The sequence below is a fragment of the Meriones unguiculatus genome, chromosome 6 (genome assembly GCF_030254825.1).
Source record: "Meriones unguiculatus strain TT.TT164.6M chromosome 6, Bangor_MerUng_6.1, whole genome shotgun sequence".
Taxonomy (NCBI): Eukaryota; Metazoa; Chordata; class Mammalia; order Rodentia; family Muridae; genus Meriones; species Meriones unguiculatus.
The window spans coordinates 22,375,983-22,394,936 of NC_083354.1; the positions used below are offsets into that span (position 1 = coordinate 22,375,983).

The 18,954-nt window shown below is 41.7% G+C and overlaps 1 protein-coding gene across 4 annotated transcripts in view; it reads right to left on the reverse strand.

Annotated features, from left to right (window-relative positions):
- Nucleotides 1-1,174: 1,174 nt before the first annotated feature.
- Nucleotides 1,175-18,954, reverse strand: part of Csnk1g1 (casein kinase 1 gamma 1) — a 118,185-nt gene continuing 100,405 nt past the window's right edge. For 2 of the 4 annotated variants that reach the window (XM_060384867.1, XM_060384866.1), the window contains 3 exons: nucleotides 14,182-14,288; nucleotides 11,167-11,190; nucleotides 1,175-6,774 (listed from right to left, as the gene is read on the reverse strand). In XM_060384867.1, the coding sequence (XP_060240850.1) occupies nucleotides 6,720-6,774; nucleotides 11,167-11,190; nucleotides 14,182-14,288 (186 nt within the window). In that variant the 3' untranslated portion in view covers nucleotides 1,175-6,719. The remainder of the gene's footprint in view (nucleotides 6,775-11,166; nucleotides 11,191-14,181; nucleotides 14,289-18,954) is intronic. The other 2 variants (XM_021644224.2, XM_021644223.2) reach the window with 1 other exon arrangement.

Sequence of the window (18,954 nt, forward strand, 5' to 3'; positions counted from 1 at the left end):
GTTTTAAACTTTGAATACTGTCTTAGCCTCCCAGCTACCTGGGAGTAATAAAGTAGGTCCCAGTTGCAGGAGTGTTCAGCTTCTCCCCATAATGTGAAGTGATGGCTCTTTACTACCTGTATGTATGTATCTATCTATCTTTACACACACATAACACATATATATGTATGTACATATATGAGCTAGCTTCTGCCCATCTCCTAGTACCAAAAAGTACCTCCCAGAGCTATTTTCATATTCCCATTAAACAAGAGTTAAATTTGTCATGTATTCAATGTGGCCTTAAATTGACCCTCCTTCCTCCACTCCCCAAGTACTGGGATTCTAGGTGTGTGCATTGACATTCCTAGCTTGGAATATTTGGTGTCTGCATGTGTGTACTTGCGCAGAGAGGGCAGAGGACAACCTCTGCTGTTGTGTTTTTATGTGTATTTCTCTGTGTGAGTATATATAGGTGCTCACAGAGGCCAGAAGATGACATTGGAGACCTTGAAGCTGTCCAACACGGGTACCAGGATCTGAAGTTGGGTCCTCTGTAAGAACAGTTCTTAACTGCTGAGTTATCTTTTCAATCCCCCTCCTCTTATTTTTTGAGACAAGGTTGGAGTTTGTCTTAGGGCTGAACTGGCTCATAAGACAGCCCCAGGGATCTGCTGGTCTCTTCATTTCCAGCACTGAGATTACAAGCATGTCACTATACCCAACTACTCACATGGGTGCTGGGGACCAAATTTGGGTTCTCATAAAGTGGCTTGTACTTTACCAACCTGAGCCAACTTCTCAGCCCTGAAATATTAAAATAAAATGTTTGTGTGGGTGGTGGTACATGTCATGGCACACACATTGATGTCAGAGGACAACTGTGGATTCAGTTTTCTCCTACACTCCCCCCCCCCTTTTTTTTCTTGATATGGGTTCTGGGGATTAAACTCAGGCCATCAGACTTATGCAGGAACTACATTTACCCTTTTGGTCATTTTGATGTCCCTGGAATAATTTATTTTTAAAGAAACTCAGAAGACAGGGTAATATTTAGCCCAAGAAATGAAGGTAGAATGCCAAAATAACAGACATTGTTTTTGTTTAAAGATGAATTGATTCCCATCAGTCAGTCCTAGGATGTTTTTAGAAATGAACCAGGGGAGACCAAAAACCAACTAATGAAACAAGGAAGTAAAAGTAGTCAAGAAAGGTAGGACATTTTATTTTACATACAAAAAGGGTGCAAACTGAGTCTTCTCTTCCCCAAGCTGGGGAAGAGGTATACTTAAAGACCACATTTGTGTTGTTCATGGCGCCCTATGAAATGGGCTACTGTGAGATAACACATCCAGATCCACATCCCATTTTCCCCAAAGACTACCTCCTCTGCAGAGGAGTCTTCCCCAGTGTTGTTCAAATCTCTCGACTGGAGGAAACATTCCAAATACACTCGAAATTGACATTCATTTAAAAAATACTACAAGTTTCATTTTTCACAGCTGTGGTTTTTGTTTTTTTGACCAGTGCCAGGAATTATGAAACGTTATGTATCTTAAAAAAAAGTAGAAAAAAGGCATTTAACAATAACTAGAAACATCCACACATGAATTAAAATTGATTTCCACAGCTGATTTATACATCATCTACTTAAAAAAAAATTGCAACCAACATCCCAACATCTTTTAAAGAGTACAATGGGTAAAACTTAAAAAAAAAAAAGATAAATAATAAATTAGAGTGTAATGTATCCAATGGGAATTGCTGTATCAACATTACTTTCCATTGGAGGGTTACAGATTTTTGGTTTCATCTTTTCTGCTGTTCTCTGCTTGATAAACAAGGCTCCTTCCCAGAGCCAGCTTACTCACTAATCTGAGCAGCTCACTTGTCACAGTCTCTGAGAGAATAGCACACACAGATGAGCGTAAATACATGTATCCCCAAGAAATGGCTTGTGTTTCCTGAGACACTCCTAACAGACTTGCAAGCCTTCTAAAAGGCTTCTGGTGCACAGACTGGCCTGGGATTTGGTCTAGAGTTTCTGAAGAGGGGCACCACAAGCCTTCACCTGCCCTGAAAGGTGAGTTTGGAGGCAGTCAGGATGGCAGTCGTCTGTGTGTCGCTGGGATGACTACAGTGCACTCTGGCTTATTACCACAGATAATCTTCTGCTTTGAGACCTTAAAGGTGGTGATGGTACCAGAAAAGTGATTGGAGACGGGGGGTGGGGTGGGGATATGCTGTCCACACAACTGAGGTTTCTTTATAACATCAAGTTTGGTAGTTGAACTAGAGAAAAATGGAGTGCATGTTTACTTTTTTTAAATTTCCCTTGATAAGCTTATCTGTAAATACTGGAGTAGGTTTCCTGGTGGTTTTTTTGTTTTTGAGAGAATATGTCAACTACGATTGCCTATATTCGGGGGTCTACTTACTATTTTGAATACAATAGGAACTCTATTCTTCTGTACTTAGTTACCTGCAAAAATAGGAAAAACACTTTAAGACTGGTTATTGGATCAGAGACTCCCAAGACTGGTGATGAAAACACTGCTCAAAACTTTACAAACTCACAGAAAAGTCATAGTGACCTCTTCTTTGTCAAAATAAAAAACTAACCCCCTTAAAATAAAATCATCCAACAAGCAAAGGAATTCTAACTTAATTCCTACCAACCCATCATGGGGAAGGCTGGAATCACTGGCCATCAACTTCTTCTATCTGGGACTTCCTTGAAGTCTAAATTAAGAAACCCGGAGATAAGTGGTTGTCACCCACATGGCCAATCCAGATGGGTACCTAGATATCCTGGCTCCCTGAGGGTCTCTGAAAACAACTTGCCCACTTGGGGCAATGGAAGGGATGGTAGCAGTGACCAGGCAAAGGCAATGTTGGTTTTATGACCATGTAAACTTCTGGTCTTAAAAACTCAAGCCTTGGTATGACTGACACTGGACAAAGCATTACCAGGGCAACTAAACAGGAATGAAAAACTGGTTTCAGTATGAGCATGGAAGAGGTGGCTGGGCCACAGGAGTCATGTGGGCTTGGGAGGGATGCATTGAAAGAAAGACCAAGTTCCTTTGAGGAAAAGCTTCCTAGGTTTCTGTGGAAGTTATTCTTGAGAAATGCAGTCAGGGTGGTTCACCATGGAGGGGAATGGATTATCTTTTACATTATTCTTTTAAATTAAGGCTACGATCCTTAGCAACCACTTTAACATAACATTACCATTGCTGCATACTTCTGGCATTACAAGTGGCTGCTAACATTGAACATCAACACCAGTAAGCACTACAGTACACTTTTCCTCTGAACTAAACTGGAAGTTACTTTACAGAGGATGGGCACCATCTGACTGATGGACACAGGCTGTTTCTGAGTTCTTGTCATTCACTAAAAATAGTCAGGAAACTAACATTTTCAGAAACCTTAGGATCCTTGCTGTCTCCCAGAGTTTGTTCCAACTGAAATGGGAATTTTAACTGGAGACTTACCTAGTCACCTGACTTACACATACCATCACAGACCCTGTTTGCTCCTAGACAGACCCAAAATAGAAGAATGTTAATTAAGGCAGTCATGAGTGCTCACCAGCTGCTGGCACACTGAGTGCAGCCTTGTGGGAAGTCTGGAGTGAGAACTCTGAAAATCCACTTGTATGATTGGATACTTGACACATTGGTATAACCCTGGCCTGGTTGCACCTTAAGTCTGCTCTGGTTGCACTGCCTCAAGGACAGCAAAGCTTAAGGAAACTTCAAATAGGATAGTATCAAATGGCCTCTATCTCAGGGAATAGATGAGTTAGTTTTAAGAGGAAGTAAATGCATTAATCCTAAAAAAAACAAAAAAACAAAACTGTCCTCAAGTGTCATAACTGAGATGGAGAAAGTGGACTCAGATGCAAGGAGATGGAGGGAATGCCTGTGCCTGAGGATCTGGCTGAGCTTGCAGTCAGGCAACTAACAGAAACAGTGTGTGCATGAAGCCTGGTATGCTGGAGGGGCTGGAAATGATCAGCAGATTGTTTCTGGGGAGTTCAGTTATATTTAAATATTAAGGAACACCTTAAGGGAATCACTTTATATTTGGGACTACCTTGGAGTGTCAATGGCCTTGAAAGGATCACCACCACCCTGCATGTTAAAGGGACCTTTGCTACAAAGACCAAGTATCTAATAAGGGATTTGTGGGGGTTGGAGGATGACAAGAGTGCATTAGGAAAGAGCCTCCCCCACACCCACAAACCTCTCAGGTTCAACCCCTCAAGAGCTAGCCTATAAAAATATTTTAAGACAAAAAAAGAAGTCTTAAGCCCAGCTGCAGGGCACCCCACCCTGAGCCAAGCTGGTCACTATCTTTGTTTTATTGTGGAAGCAGGGTGGGGGAGGCACTTAGTGTGGCAGAACGTGCCAGGATGCTCTAGGCCTTGCCACCATTTCCTAGGATGAGGATTTTTAAGTTTCTGTAGGGGAAGTCAGAGTTGCCCACATGCCAAACAAGGGACTATATAAGTTTCAGTGATGAAATTTAACTATTACCTAATAAAACGGAAGCAATTCCTAATACTCAAATTCCTTACGGGGAAGGGGTTTGACCTGGCTTCTTTCTGCCACTCTGTTTCACAGACAAAAACATTTCTTGTAAAGAAATGGCCAGGTGGCAATCTTTACAAACGCTGAGCAGGTTTGAAGCCAGTGAAGAGAGATTCCCTAGACAAGGTCCAATAGAACAGGTAAGGACCACAAAGTCTGCTTCATTTGATACTACATTTGATCCATGAGCACAAAGTATCCTGATGCCTTCCAGTCCTCTACATATACAAGCAAAGCGTTCTGTGCTGCACTAAGTCACTAGCCACTGTCCATGCGGTCATCTCTTTATATCAGATACAACATCTCTTTCCCCACATAAGTAATCCTTCTTGCCACAACTAGGATACGAAGTCACTGTTTGGAAATGCCACTAATCTCAAGTGAAAATAGAACATGAGAAGAGTAACCCCACACACTCTTAACCATGTGACCAGTGATGCTTCATGATGGTATGTCCAGTGAAGATGCCATGGTGGCAGGGAGAGTATGTCCTGGGGAAAACATGCTAAGATATGGGGGTCATATTATCTGGAAAGAGTCTCTGTTCAATTGTTAAAAGAAAATTTTAGACCTTTCATTACAGTTTCCTTTTCCCTGAAATTTCCCAGCACCAACCAATCTTACCTTCCCTGCTTACTGCAGCTCCATGTACCAAGTTCTAAGCCTGTTGCTATGGACCTGCTCCAAGATCACCACAGGCTTGATCTAAGGCAGACCAGCCAAATGTTCTAACTTACTTGGAGCAGACACGACATACTGATTTTCTTTTCCTGGCCCTAGGATGCTGCATCCTGAGGCTCCTCTGGCAGTTGGAAGGCAAATTTGTTGCTATCTTTTGTCCACTACTGGCAATATGGTGGTGGCTGTTTAGTCATCAACTTTGTCCCTCGAGTCAACAGAAAGTCACATGGCTATCTAGTAGGAAGTCCCTGGCAGTGGAGGAAACAGAAATTTTGTTTTGCTGTTGTTGTTAAGGATCTCCTCTCTGAGATGAGCTGCCTTCTGGTTGGTCACAGTCTGGCTTGGTGCTCATCCCAAGTGCTCAGGAGCTGGGCTTTCAAACTCTAGGCTGATTAGGTCAAGGGGCTGTGGTAGGGACTTTTTTTCTGCAGCGAAAAAGATGAACGAAAATTCAAGTATGTTTCCTTGTCAACCTTAGTATTCACTCAGGATGACTCAGAGTTTGGCTTCTTCTCTTCCAAGTGCTGCAAGTCAGACTCTTTCCATCAATAATGTCCTCTGGACCCATGTTTTCTCTGAATGGCTTGGCTGGCCCATCCCCTTGAAACAGAAAAAAGCACCCCCCCCAATATAACCAGACACAATATGCATCTGCCATGTTGTTTATAAAACAAAAACAAAACCCCAAAAACTAAAAGTGCAATAAAGTCAGTTTCCTTTCCTTTGCTCAGAACCACAGGCATGTTTCGCTACAGTCCGGAGCAAGGGATTTGCTTGTCAAAAAAGCTAAGAACGCCAACACACAGGGACAGTAGACTGCAGACTGCTCACAGCTTGTGTCCTACAGTGTAACTTCACAGGAGGTGGGGAGGGAGGGAGGGAGGGAGGGAGGGAGGGAGGGAGGGAAGGAAGGACCTGAACCCTGTGGCCAGCTGGGTTGGGGGTTACCCAGGCAGAGAGAGAGAGAGGAAGCCACACTTCCAGACATGCCTGGGAAGGGGAGAAGTTCTCCAGTCCAGGGTCGTCATCTTCCTCCCACCTTCTTGGCCACACCACCAGCTTCTTGAGCAGTCTTTAGCTTAGTAGTTTTTATGCTGGAGAGGGTTGAGGGTGGTGCAAAACCAGGAAGAGGAGGGAAGAGAATAGTAGTCCTTGAGTTTTTGTGAATGACACCTTCACTGTAAACAATGGGAAGAGAGTCAACCAGATAGCCCAAGGGCAAGCAGTGGAGAAGCAGCAGCTCTGGACCCGCTCAGAGCTCAGACAGAGGGGATTGCCACTGGCCCACTGGGCCCTGGCTGTCTGCATGGCTCCTTCTGGGGACATCTGTCTTCTTCTTTTTGGTTTGGATCTCCACCCTCCCCGACAGAGGAGGCCCTTCCAATGAGAAATGGCAGGAGCTGCAGGTGCAATTGGAGCCAGAGTCCCCAGAACTTGAGGACTCCTGGGAGGCACTGGTCACTTGTGTCGCTGAGCAGTCTTCTTCCTTTTTCTCTTAAAGAAACAGCAGCACCTGGAGCACAAGAACAATTTAAGTTAGCTTAGAAGCCCCTAGCTCTCAGCTCTCTGACTGCTTCTGCTTACTGCAAGGGATGGGATTGTTTGCTTCTAGTGCCAACCCACACAGCTGCCCACTATCTACAGTACACATACACTGGAAGTAGCTGGCAGGTGGCTGTCAGGAAAGCTAAAGGCAACAGCTCATTTGAGTTGCAGCCACTCTACCTGATTGGCTGTCCAGAAGGCATTGATGTCACAGGCACTTCTGGAAAAAGGATGAAGAAGGCTTTGTTTCTAGACTAACATCCAACCCAGAAAATCCATCTTTGTCTAGAACCAAGACGGAGGGTGCTCACAGTATCATAAAAATAGCCTGCACTGTATGCCTCTTGGTACCAGCAGCAGCTCAATACAGCTCACTGGCCAGCAAGCAAGGAGGCTAAACTGAGGCAAATACAGTCACATAATGTCAAGAAAAGATTAAGATCCTTTCTACCTTGTTCTTGTCCCCAAAATGACGCCTGGAGTAAGCAGAAGCTCTAGCTCATAAAGGGGTGAACCTTTTGATTCCCAAAAGGACCAATGCCCAAAGCCCAGGAGCTAATCCACTAGAAACTCTAGTCACAGGGAATTCCCCAATTAGTTCCCCTAAGACTGCCACTGTTCCAGACACAGCTAGCAATTGGTTTAAGGTTGACACTGAGGCCCAAGTGCCACTGGGGAAACAGCCTGTAGAAGAGTGGTAGTGCTGGTGCACCCTAAACCTGAGGATGCCCTCCTCGCTCCAGCCTTTGGACTAGGAAGTGTGGCTGTCGGATAGGCATAGAGAAGGAAGTGTTGAGGGCTATAGCAAGGTTGATACAGAAGTTATGTTCTTTTCAGAAATGACAAATGGAAAGTGAGAAGGGTGGGCATAAGGTAGTGGATGAGTCAAGGATATCAGATGATGGAGGAGAATAAAGTTGTAAGTAAAGCTCAGATACTTGTTTCCTGAAAGAAAACTTTTTCTATCTTTAAGCCTCTTACCTAATCCTTCCAGGGATCTTTTAAAAGTACTTTTACTATTTTATGTGTATGAATGTTTTTGCCTACATGTATATCTGTGTATCACATGAGTGCCCGGTGCCCACAGAAGCTTGAAGAGGGCATTAGATTTGTAGGGCTGAACTTACAGATAGCCATGAGCTGTAGGTGCTCGGAAATGAAACTGCATGTGTGGAAGGGCAGCAAGTGATCTTCAGTGCTGAGCCTTCTCTCTAGCCCCACCTCCTAGGTTCTGGTGTGAGGGACAGTCATACAGAAACAGACAGTGCTGTCCCTTCCTACCCTCCTACATTCTCCCTGCGGCTGATTCCCCTCCTTTCAGACCCGGTGTGTTACTATACTTTCTAATGGTATTTCTAATCATCATTAGAAATTTGGATAAAGTTTCCTTCTTGAAGTTCTCTTTTGAGACAGGACTCATTATTATGAGGCCAAGGCTGGCTTCAAATTTAAAGTACAATCCTTTGGCCTCAACTTCTCAGAGTACTCTCAGAGTACTAGGTCTAAGTATGTGTGCCACCACACCTAGAGTAAGAAAGTTTCTTAGAGCAGAAACGAACATTTACACAGATAGCGATGTGACATTTAACTGCAATTTCATGAATGAAATGTGAAAATTTGAGACAGTAGTTTCATAAGAGTTTTATATTTTCTTCAAAAGCTGGCCATGTGGTTCCAGTTCTTGATAGCTGGAAGAAGAGTCAGGAGTGGAGAGTCATTCTTGGCTACATATCAAGTTTAAAGCCAATCTGGGGTATAGGATACCTTGTCTCAATAGACAGGAGACAGACTGATAGTGTGTGTCCGTCCGTCCCAATCAGCCTCGTGAATCAATGTTATCTGTAAGTACCATTAATAGCTTTGAACAAGTGTCATATATATATATCTGGAAAGTGAACAAATTATTTGAAATAAAAATGTTTAACATTTTTGCTTGAAATAGTCTGGAATGGAAACACTGGGGAAGAACAAGAAAAAAAATTATACATATGAATTAGAAATGCACATTTGTTTTTAAAAAATTGTATTCACTTTATGTGTATGGGTGTTTTATCTGCATGTATGTCTATATACCAGGTATATTCCTGGTCAGAATAATGTGTTTGACCCCTGGGACTACAGTCATAGATGGTTGTGAGTACCATGTGGGTGCTGAGAAATGAAACTGCTTGCTCTTAACCTTAACCATCAAGCCATCTCTCCAGCCCCAGACACAGACACTGCCAACTTGTATGTTTAGTATTTACAGATAAGTCAAATCTAATGAAAAACCAGTATTTCAACAGTCTCACCTGTTTCCTTTCAACTACGATTTTCAGTGGGTTTACTAACTCTAAAATTAATTTCTGTTCTTACTTTTTGTGTGGAGGATCCTAAGATGATTTGTGTTTTCAAATAAAAACACTCAAAAAAAAAAGTTTTAAATACCGGGCCCATTTCCAAATGTCCAGTGAACTCTTTTATTTCCTCCAGGGCAATTCACAGGGGTTAACATGTGCCTCTGCTGAACCACTGCAGTGCACATGAGCAGAGGTTGTTGGTCAGAGGACGGCTGTAGTTTGCATTTAGAGCCCTATACAGCTTCAGCAGGAATAGAAGCTTTTAATTCTACCAGCAAGGAAGGAGATCCCACAGTCTGTTCTTAAAGGCTTTGGTTTCTATGGTGACCACCAGCAAAAGGGTCTAGACTAGAGGCCAAGTTTACTGAGAAACTACACAGATATGTTCCACTCTGTTAAGAATATGGTCAAATGACCAATTCCCTGTGTGTCTTAGGTTTCCTTCCAGTTAATCCTTTGAATGACCAGAAATTCTTAACAAGTTAGAGCCAAAATGGATCCATGATTCTACTCAACGCCATTAAACAGTCTTCCCACAGGCCTCTGACCTGACCCATTGCTCCCTCCTGTCACTCTTGCACTGTGTCATCTAGCACTCCCATTTAAACTATCTCCCTTTCTCCTCTTTACCACACTTTTTGTCTTCTCTGTTCTAAAACTGGTTCAAGTCCTACTGTGTCTAAGAAGTCTTCCTGGAGACCTCAGTGAATTCCCAGCCTCTCAGCCTTCCTGGACTAACTTGAGAATTCTGTAGAAGTCCTTATCTTTTCACATCCTATCACTCAATTTATAGATGGGTGATAACTAAGTCCTTTGGGCAGGGCCTCCCTTTCTCTTGCCCTTTTCCTCCCTGTCATCCCCAGTCCCTGAGTTCTATGAAAAAGGTTAGATAAGCATAGTAGGACCTAAAGTACTTGCAACTGAGATCATGTGACTGACACCTCACAGGAAAAAGAATAGACCATGACAACATTAGATTACACAGACACATGAATAGGCCAAATGTCGTCTTTGAAAGCCTATTAATCCTATTGCCCTAAAACCTCTTATCTTCAGTAGGCAAACCCCTGTGGACAATTTGGTTTAGATAGTTGGGGTTCAGAAATTAGGGCCCAATCTAGTTACTGAAGAGAATTTTGCAAAATGAAATAGTCAGAATCCAGCAGGCTATTATCACAGAATAGAATAGAACAGAACAGGATACGACCTTATGTGCACGAAGAGTACAGTAGTTACAAAAAGTCATCAACATCAATCCTTGGATTTTCTTTCCACATCCCATACTTCCTACATCAGTATTTAAAGAAGCTTTTTTTGGGAAAAGAAGACAGGCTCCCATATCTCTGTCAGCCCCTGACCTACTATTCTCTCATCAAAGAATAAAGGCAGCAACAAAAACAACGCTCCAGCAATGTCCAACCAACAACAAAATGGGGATCTTTCCCTCAACGAGTTTTCCATTTTTAGAGACTCCTACCATAGATGAAAAAAAACCCAACTGAAATCAACAAGGAACTCAATAGGGAACTTACAGCTTCCTCCAAATGGTCTATTTCCACTTTACAAACCAAATTGCCAAAGGTGAGAATAATTATCTGGTGATAATATTACGTTATGGTTATCAAAACATCTAAAACCTTATCTTTCTAAACTTGTTCTCTCCTGATAGTTTTAGTCATAACCTAGGGAGAAAAATTTGAAAAGAAGTTCATTCAGCTTAAAAAACAAAAATGAGTTGTTGGATATTGTGAGATATCGGGTTTTTTTTGGTTTTAGTTGTTTGTTTTTTTTTTTTTTTGGTGGGAGGGTGCAGTGATAAATGAGGTGGGTTTGAAAGAAAAGGAATAGATTGATTTCTGAGTACAGGCCTTCCCCACCCCACCTTGAGGACCTAACTTCCCCAGTCTGGGTGGCTAAGGCACAAGAAGGTATATGGATCCATTCAGTAGTTCTAAGGCTTTGCCAATCCCAGTCTAGTCTGGTCCACTCCCCTTGTGTGTGGACTGGAGAGAGGGACTCACCACAGGTTGAGCATTTTCAGGCAGCTACAGAGTATATAAAGAAAAAAAAAAAAAAACACAGAAAAAGTAGAAAGAGAGAGAGAGAGAAAGAGAGAGGTATTAGTCCACTGGTGAGATGAAGTGACTCCCTGTGAGCCATGCAGACATGCAGTATGTGTCTGTGTTTAGTTTCCCCCACCTGAGGGAGGCTGACAGGCCACTTGGTCTTCACATTTAAGTCAAGTGGAAGAAGCCTGACAGAGCATCAGTGTGGGAGATGGATCTCAGGGGAATGCAAAACACAAAGAGGTGGTAGAAGCCTCAGAGTGGGCTTTCCAGCCCAACTTCCAGGAAGGCAGCAGGGGAAGGAGCAAATGAGCCTGGTTTGTGAGAACTCAAGCATCAAGGCTGAATCATCTGTTCCCACATCAGACCTTGGGCAATGTTCAGCTAACTTCCATACTGCAGGTAAAAAAAGCAGCAGCTAGCACTTAGCTCTTTTTACAAGTGGGGAAGTTTAAGAGATACTTTATATTACTACAAGATAAAACAGAGGGAGTTCACTGCTTAGGTATAACTGCCAGAGAATGACCTAAATTCTATCAATCACATTCATTCTCAGGAGAAATCGGGCCCATAACTGTCAAGATATAGCCAAAATATCCATAATAAAAATTCTTCCTATCACAAAAATCAACTTAAAAATTGTCTGCCCTCACCATTCCTTCAAACACACTTCAACAAAAGTATCTTGTAGCTAGAAGAAAAGGGAAATCAAGTGTCCATTTTTTACACTGAACAAAAACCATCATTCTGTGATTTCTGCCTTTACACCAAACAAGCTGGGAAAAGGAACCTAAAATCAAAAGCTTGGCAGTAAAGATTTCACACTTCCCATGTACTTGAGTTTAACTCTAATATATGCAACAGCCTTCCTTAACCTATCAACAGGCTACATGAACAAATGGCATCATAGCCATGCACAGTGAGAGGTTGTTTTGGGACACCGCATGTTTCTCTATCTTTCACTTTCCCATTAAAATGATCTGGTGGATATATGGCTACTGTGTCATTACTCCATATATACCAACATACATATACCACAGACACGCAGCTGAGCCCTGACAGTTCCCTAAGGCAAGATGGATTGGTAGCTCATGAAGTCACTGCCAGAACCAGAATACAAAATGCCTCAAGCACAGGCTCTGAGTGACATTTGGTCAAAGACGACTGCTTTCTTTTAATTTCTACAATTTTCAGAAGGCCTAAATCTGGAGCTGGAGCTACAGAGTATATAAAGAAAAAAAAAGGCGAGAAGAATAGTGGTCCTATCTGCTAAATGGGAAGACTTTAATCTCCCTTAATATTCTAGTGTTTAGAATATGACAGAATACAACACAACAGATTGAGCTCCTTCTGAACGACCTCCATCTTTCACAATGGACATTAACATCACACTCACATACATATTGTACACATTTACCAAAATGAAATGAGATGAAATGAATAGGTCCATAAATCTATTCAGGGTCTAAAATAAGTTCACATGAATTTGGTGCTCAAAGTATTGTATTAGATCCAGATCTGAACTTCTAAAAATAATAGGTACAAATGTGAAATGGGGAGTAGGGTGGGGTGGGGTGGGAAAAGGTGTGGCTCTCTTCCATGCAGAGTGTGGTAGTTCTCAATCTTGACTGTACATTAGAATTGCCTGCACTTTTAAACATGTTTATTATCAGGCTAGATATGAATAAATTAGCCTCAAATCTCTGGGGCCATAAAGAAATATCTGTATTTTCTAACATACTCTAGGCGATTCCAAAGTACAGCCAATGGTGAGAGTTCAGAAAGTGAAAATATCATATGATTTATTGAGAGTAGGCAGAAAAAATTACAAGCACTATTAAAATCTCCCAAGCTCCTGAGAAGAAGGACTTTAATTACTAAAAATAGTTTCCTGCTGGCATCACCTTCCTATCCAACCCCTGTGTATGGGTATGAACAAGATAGAGTTGAAGTCATACTCATTCATTTTTCTACCTGTTAAGTAGGAAAAGACCCTTTAAAGGCCAAGTGGGCTCACCAGATAGATGGACATGAGTACAACCATGCAAAGGATATCTGGAAGAAAGACGGCAGCGCTTGGTGACCCTGACTGATGCCCGGAGGTGTAAGCATGTCCTGGTTTATACTAAAAATATACTGCTTGCTGAGAATACATCTGGACACTGAATGTTCTCCAAGAGCTCTGACTCATGTTTCTCTAGCTTTCCCTATCTGATGTCTTCTTGTAGTTTAAAGCTGGATCTGAGTTTGGGATAGGGGATAAAAGAAAATGAAGTGGTAGAAATGCTGTTTGTGCAGCAGAATCAGCATCACCTTCCAGCCCAGGATCTCAGAGTTTAAACACAGACCATGCAAAAAGCACCAAGATGCTAATGGGAGAGCACAGTGAGACATACACATGCAGGAGCAGAACAGGAAGTGAGGAACTGCCTGGCTTTCTTGGCATTAGGGTCACTTCTTTGCTGTCTCAAGATTCTTATATTTACAAGCACAATTGTCTTGCCTGCTTTACTTAGTTCCTGAGCCCAGACTATCTGAAAGAAAGCAAAATGTCTCCCAAACCCTCTTATATTCAGGGCAATCCATCTGGAATGGTTAGGCAACAACTAGAAACATGATACTATTCACCATGGCCCATGGTTTTTAACTTTTTTTTTTTTTCTTCTCTGTAACCCATAGGGAGCAATTCTAAGAAACAGGTGGTTACTATCTATTGTAGCTTTTGCTGCATTGTTCTTTTAGTTCTTTTAGTCTTTTGCCCTAGGCAAGCTAGAAAAAAATCCTGGAATCCAGAGCTAAAAAGAAGGGTGGCAGCAACCTTAATGCACCATGCAAAAAATAAAATGGTCAGAAGAAGAAAGCTGTGGAGACAAGCGTGAGGATCTAGTCTGTGATGAGCAGCATACAGAGGAGACAGAAGAGTTTCCAACCCATAAGGAGACAACAAGCCCCTTTGAAAGATGAACGTACTTAGCTTCCTCCACTACCTCCACCTCGGCATGAGCTGTGATTGGTGCATTCGAGTGAGCTCCAGTGGGGTCATCAACATTCAGCTCTCCATTGGTTGAGCTAACCACCTGAAACAGAGACAGACGTCAATAAGCACCATGGTTATATGAAGCTCCCACCACCACCAGAGTAGAAGAGAATTAGGCTTAGGTACTAGCCAGGCAGGGTGTAGAATGTGTGTTTATTTGGATTAAGGGAACACTGTCCTGATTTAGAGAGGGTTCCTAGACCTATATCGTGTCAGAACACTTAGCTCAAAGATATAACCATACAATGATGACAATCACTTTCATATTGAGTGCCTACTTTGTGCTCAGAACTTTGCTACACTGTATGCGTATGTATCAATTTAATCCTTACTTAATATGTGACAGTTATTTGTGGGTGTTCATGTGTGAATGAGGGCGTATGTATATGCATATGCCCATGCAGACCAAAGGTAATACATTCTTCAGGAGCTTTCCACCTCATTTTGGGACATGCCGCTTGCTGATTAGGCTACACTGGCCCATGAAACCCAGAGATTCCCAAGTCTCTACTTCTCTAGTGCTGGGATTACAAGGGACAAACTAACACTAGCTGCCTTGGGAAAAACAAAACAAACAAAACAAAACAAAACAACCAACAACACCCCCCACCCCCCCAAAAAGAACCCCAATTAACCTTCGCCCCCAAACCTAACAACAAAACCAAAATCAAACAGATGGGTTCTAGGGCTCCAACTCAGATCCCCATGCCGGCAGCAAATACTTTACCAGCTGACCTATCCCCAGCTCAATTACTTAAAAGAAAGCAAATCACATTTATGTGTATGTGGAGGTTGGAGGACAACTTGAGGGAGGTGGCTCTCTCCTACTATGTGTTTCCTGGCACTTGAATTCAGGGCATCAGGCTTGGTGTCAAGTGCATTTTCCCACTGTACCATCTTGCTGCTCCCCAACCCCAGGTATTCTCTTTTAATGGATGGGAATGCTACAAAATGACTTAACCAAGGTTAAGTTAGGATTAGGATGTCTATGGCTTCCATCTGTTTATAGAGATTCTTTCATTTGCCAAAGATGTGTATAGTTTTGTATTTAAAAATACTTGTACAACTGACTTCTAAAGGTTAACTCATTCTGCTCCCTTGATCATGACACACAAATTCTACTACTCAGTTTATTATACTACACAATTATATAGTCTGGGTAATGATGACTTTAAAAAAAATCTCAAAAGGAAACCAAGAATGGATACCAGAAACCATGAACAATCATACTTTCTCTCAGAAATTTCTTCATAGCTTTGACCAATAGTTCGAAGTTACTCAAACAACAAGACTGCTATACCCTCTCTGTGAGAGGGAAGACGGTAAGGACAAACTTCCCTTGGAAAACAAAGCTTATTTCAATGGCCTTTATTTCAGGTTCACTGTCATCCCACTGCTCACTGATGGTCCCCGAACTGTAAATGAAGGCTCTCTCATTCCTGTCATCTGGTTAATGTGGACCCGATCACGCTTGTCTTGCTTGTGCAGCTGCTTCTGCCACCTGGTTTCATTTCCAGCACATGATTCCTGCTTATGTGGGTGCTGGGGAGTGGGAAAAGGGACCCAGCACAAAACACTCTGCTGTTAAAGATCTTGGCTGAAACATGGGAGAGAACCACAAAATAGGATAAATGGTTCAGACAGCTTATGCTACTGGGTAAATAACGTCATCTATTTGAGACTGTCCTTACAGACTGATGTGAGGCTTATAAAGGAATGGGTGGGACAGAACTGGGTATGATACCTTGTATATAATATTGGAGGAAGTAAAAAAAAGCGGGGGGGAAGTAAGAATAGTGTTCTAAAATCAGGGAGTCCATGGGTTTTAAACTCTAGCTCTACTGGCTGTGGAAGGCTAGGCAAGATCCTCAATCTTTCTGTACCTCAGCTTCCTAGTTTGTAAAATGGGAAAACAATGATGCTTGTCCTAATGGAGTCACAATGCAGATAAGCCACAGTAAGTGTTCAGCCCAGAGCCACGAGACATAATAATGGCTCAAAAATGGTCACCTTATTGATACTCTTATTTGCTTTAAGCTATGGGGTCCTTACTAGCAGCCAATCTGCCAAGATTTCCTAAATAATCATAAAAAGGAAAGTGGAAGGAAATGTTTACTAGTTTGGGGGCAGACAGCGTGAATGTTACCTACTAGCAATGCATAACCACCATTACTTCTGCATAAAAATCCTCACTGGGCTTTTTCTCCTTCCTTTCTTTTTTGAGACATGGGTGTCATGCTGTAGCCCTGGCCTGGTACTCACTATAGAGCCTATATAAACTCATGGTACTATATAAATGTATGACCCTGCTCTTGCCTCAATCTCCATAGAGGTAGGATTATGACAGGTCTAGAATATCACAGCTGGCTTTTTTTCTTGTTAATAAGGCACGACTGAGAAAATTACAATAATATATGGTTAATGGGAAAAAAGATCCTACAACAGTAAATTTGGACTTACCTGAGGAAGACTCAAATTTTTGCTAGTGATCAAATTTAGTACCTCTGATTAGTGGACAGCCTAATGTTATGCATATTATACAACACATTATTTTTTCCCTCTCTGCAAACAAGTTCTTCCGAATCTAATCACGATTTCAAAAATTAGACAAATCCAAGATGTGAGATATTGTATAAGACTTGGACTCTTCAAAGTGGACCATGTTATAAAAACCTTTAAAGGGATGGAGAAATGACTCAGTTAAGACCATTTGTTGCTCTTGCAGAGGACCTGGTTGAGTTTCTAGACTGTGGCTCACAATTATCTATAACCCCAGTTCCAGGGGATCTGATGCACTCTTCTAATTCTCTGAGAGCACTAGGCACACATGTGGTGCTCTTACACTCATGCAGAATAAAAGAAAAAAAAAAGGGGTGGGGTGGGGTAGTAAAAGAGACTAAAGAATTAGGCATAGTGGCATACATCTAATATTTTAGGACTCAGGAGGAAGAAACAGTAGGATAACCATGAGTTGGAGGCCAGTCTGGGTTATACAGTGAAATGTGGGTTAGCTTAGGCTACAAAGTCAGACTGTTTCAAAACAACCAAAATAGACAAACAAAACAGAAAGAGAGATTGAAAGATTGAAAGAGATGAAAGAGGCAAAACAACCAATGGAAAGCAGGAGTCTTAGTTACATTATGGATAGTATTTTAAGCCTGGAATTTGGGCTGTTGGATATTATGAGATTATTCTCTTAGAGAAGGCAATGGAGTCATCGCTTATGTAAAGGAATGAATGCCTTTGCTCTCAGGAGATGTAGATGGAGATGTATGGGAGCTAAGATGTACTGTTTACCTTTCAAATGGTCTGGAAAGCAGATGTACACACACAGGCATGCAAGCACACAAACTTAAAGTAAGTGTGGCACAGTCTTAACAATATGTCAATCTAGGTTAGGGATATTCCCAACTTTTCTGTAGAGTTAAAAATTTCATAATAGAAGCTGGGGAAGCCCAGCAAATAAAAAAGGCAGAGAAGGTTGTGATTGAGAGCTACGTCCTGCTTACTTCCTCAGTTCTGCTGTGATTCCTGTATACATATTTTCTAGCATACATCACTGTTAACACTGGTACCTGGCTCATCCTATAAACATAGCCACACATGAAAGCAGCCACCTTAAAGTAACTAACTAATTTCTGCAGTACTGGGAAGTAAACCAAAGGTTGTGTATGTTCTGGGGATATGGAATCATATCCCCAGTCCCAAATCACTGATTCTTAAAACAATAATCACACACACACACATACACACACATGCATTCGTGTGTGTGTGTGTGTGTGTGTGTGTGTATGAGTGATCTGTCTTCACACACACCAGAAGAGGGAATGGGATTCCATTATAGATGGTTGTAAGCCAACCTGTGGGTGCTGGGAATTGAACTCAGGACCTCTGGAAGAGCAGCCAGTGCTCTTAAATGTTGGGCTATCTCTCCAACCCTGAATCACTGTTTCTTAACAAACAATTAGGAACTTAATAAAATGTTATTTAAGAAGTCTTGGCTAAAAGTCAGGTGGAGTGGTACAAACCTATAATGCCAGCATTCAGGTGTCTGAGGCAAGAGGATTCGAAGTGTGTAGCCAGCATTAGCTGCATATCTATCTATCCACCTCTTCAGTTCTAACATGAAAGAACTGCTGTACTTTATATGTCCTATACTTTATAACACACATGTAATTTACTATGAATTGCTACTTGGCCTATAAGCAATGTCCCTGCCTGGGCAATTTTCAGGAAGAGGTTATCTCACATTATAGTCATCATTTTTATCTGTATCAGAAAGCATATGATTTCAAACAAACCAGGCACATACATACAGATCCAACTGTCTCTGCCTCCTGAGTGCTGGAAGTAAAAACATGTGCCACTGTGCCTGGTCTCAATTTACTAGTATTTTAAACACTATCACTTATAATTTTTCTCCTAAAATTTTAGTATACTCTTCACTGAAAAATTAGGCTTGTATACTAGGGATATGTACATTCATTTTGCTGTAAACATATTAGCTTTAATCATATAATTTTTCTGGCTACACAAAACCATGTAAGATTATCTATGAGGAACACTAAGAAAATATACTATACAGGATCTTTATTGCTTAGTACTGGTAATATCCCCTGTAGAAATTTCACAGATTCGAAAAATTCCTATTTTTCAAAATGTCACAAGAAAAATGATACCATGTATCAAAGTGATTAATGCTTCAA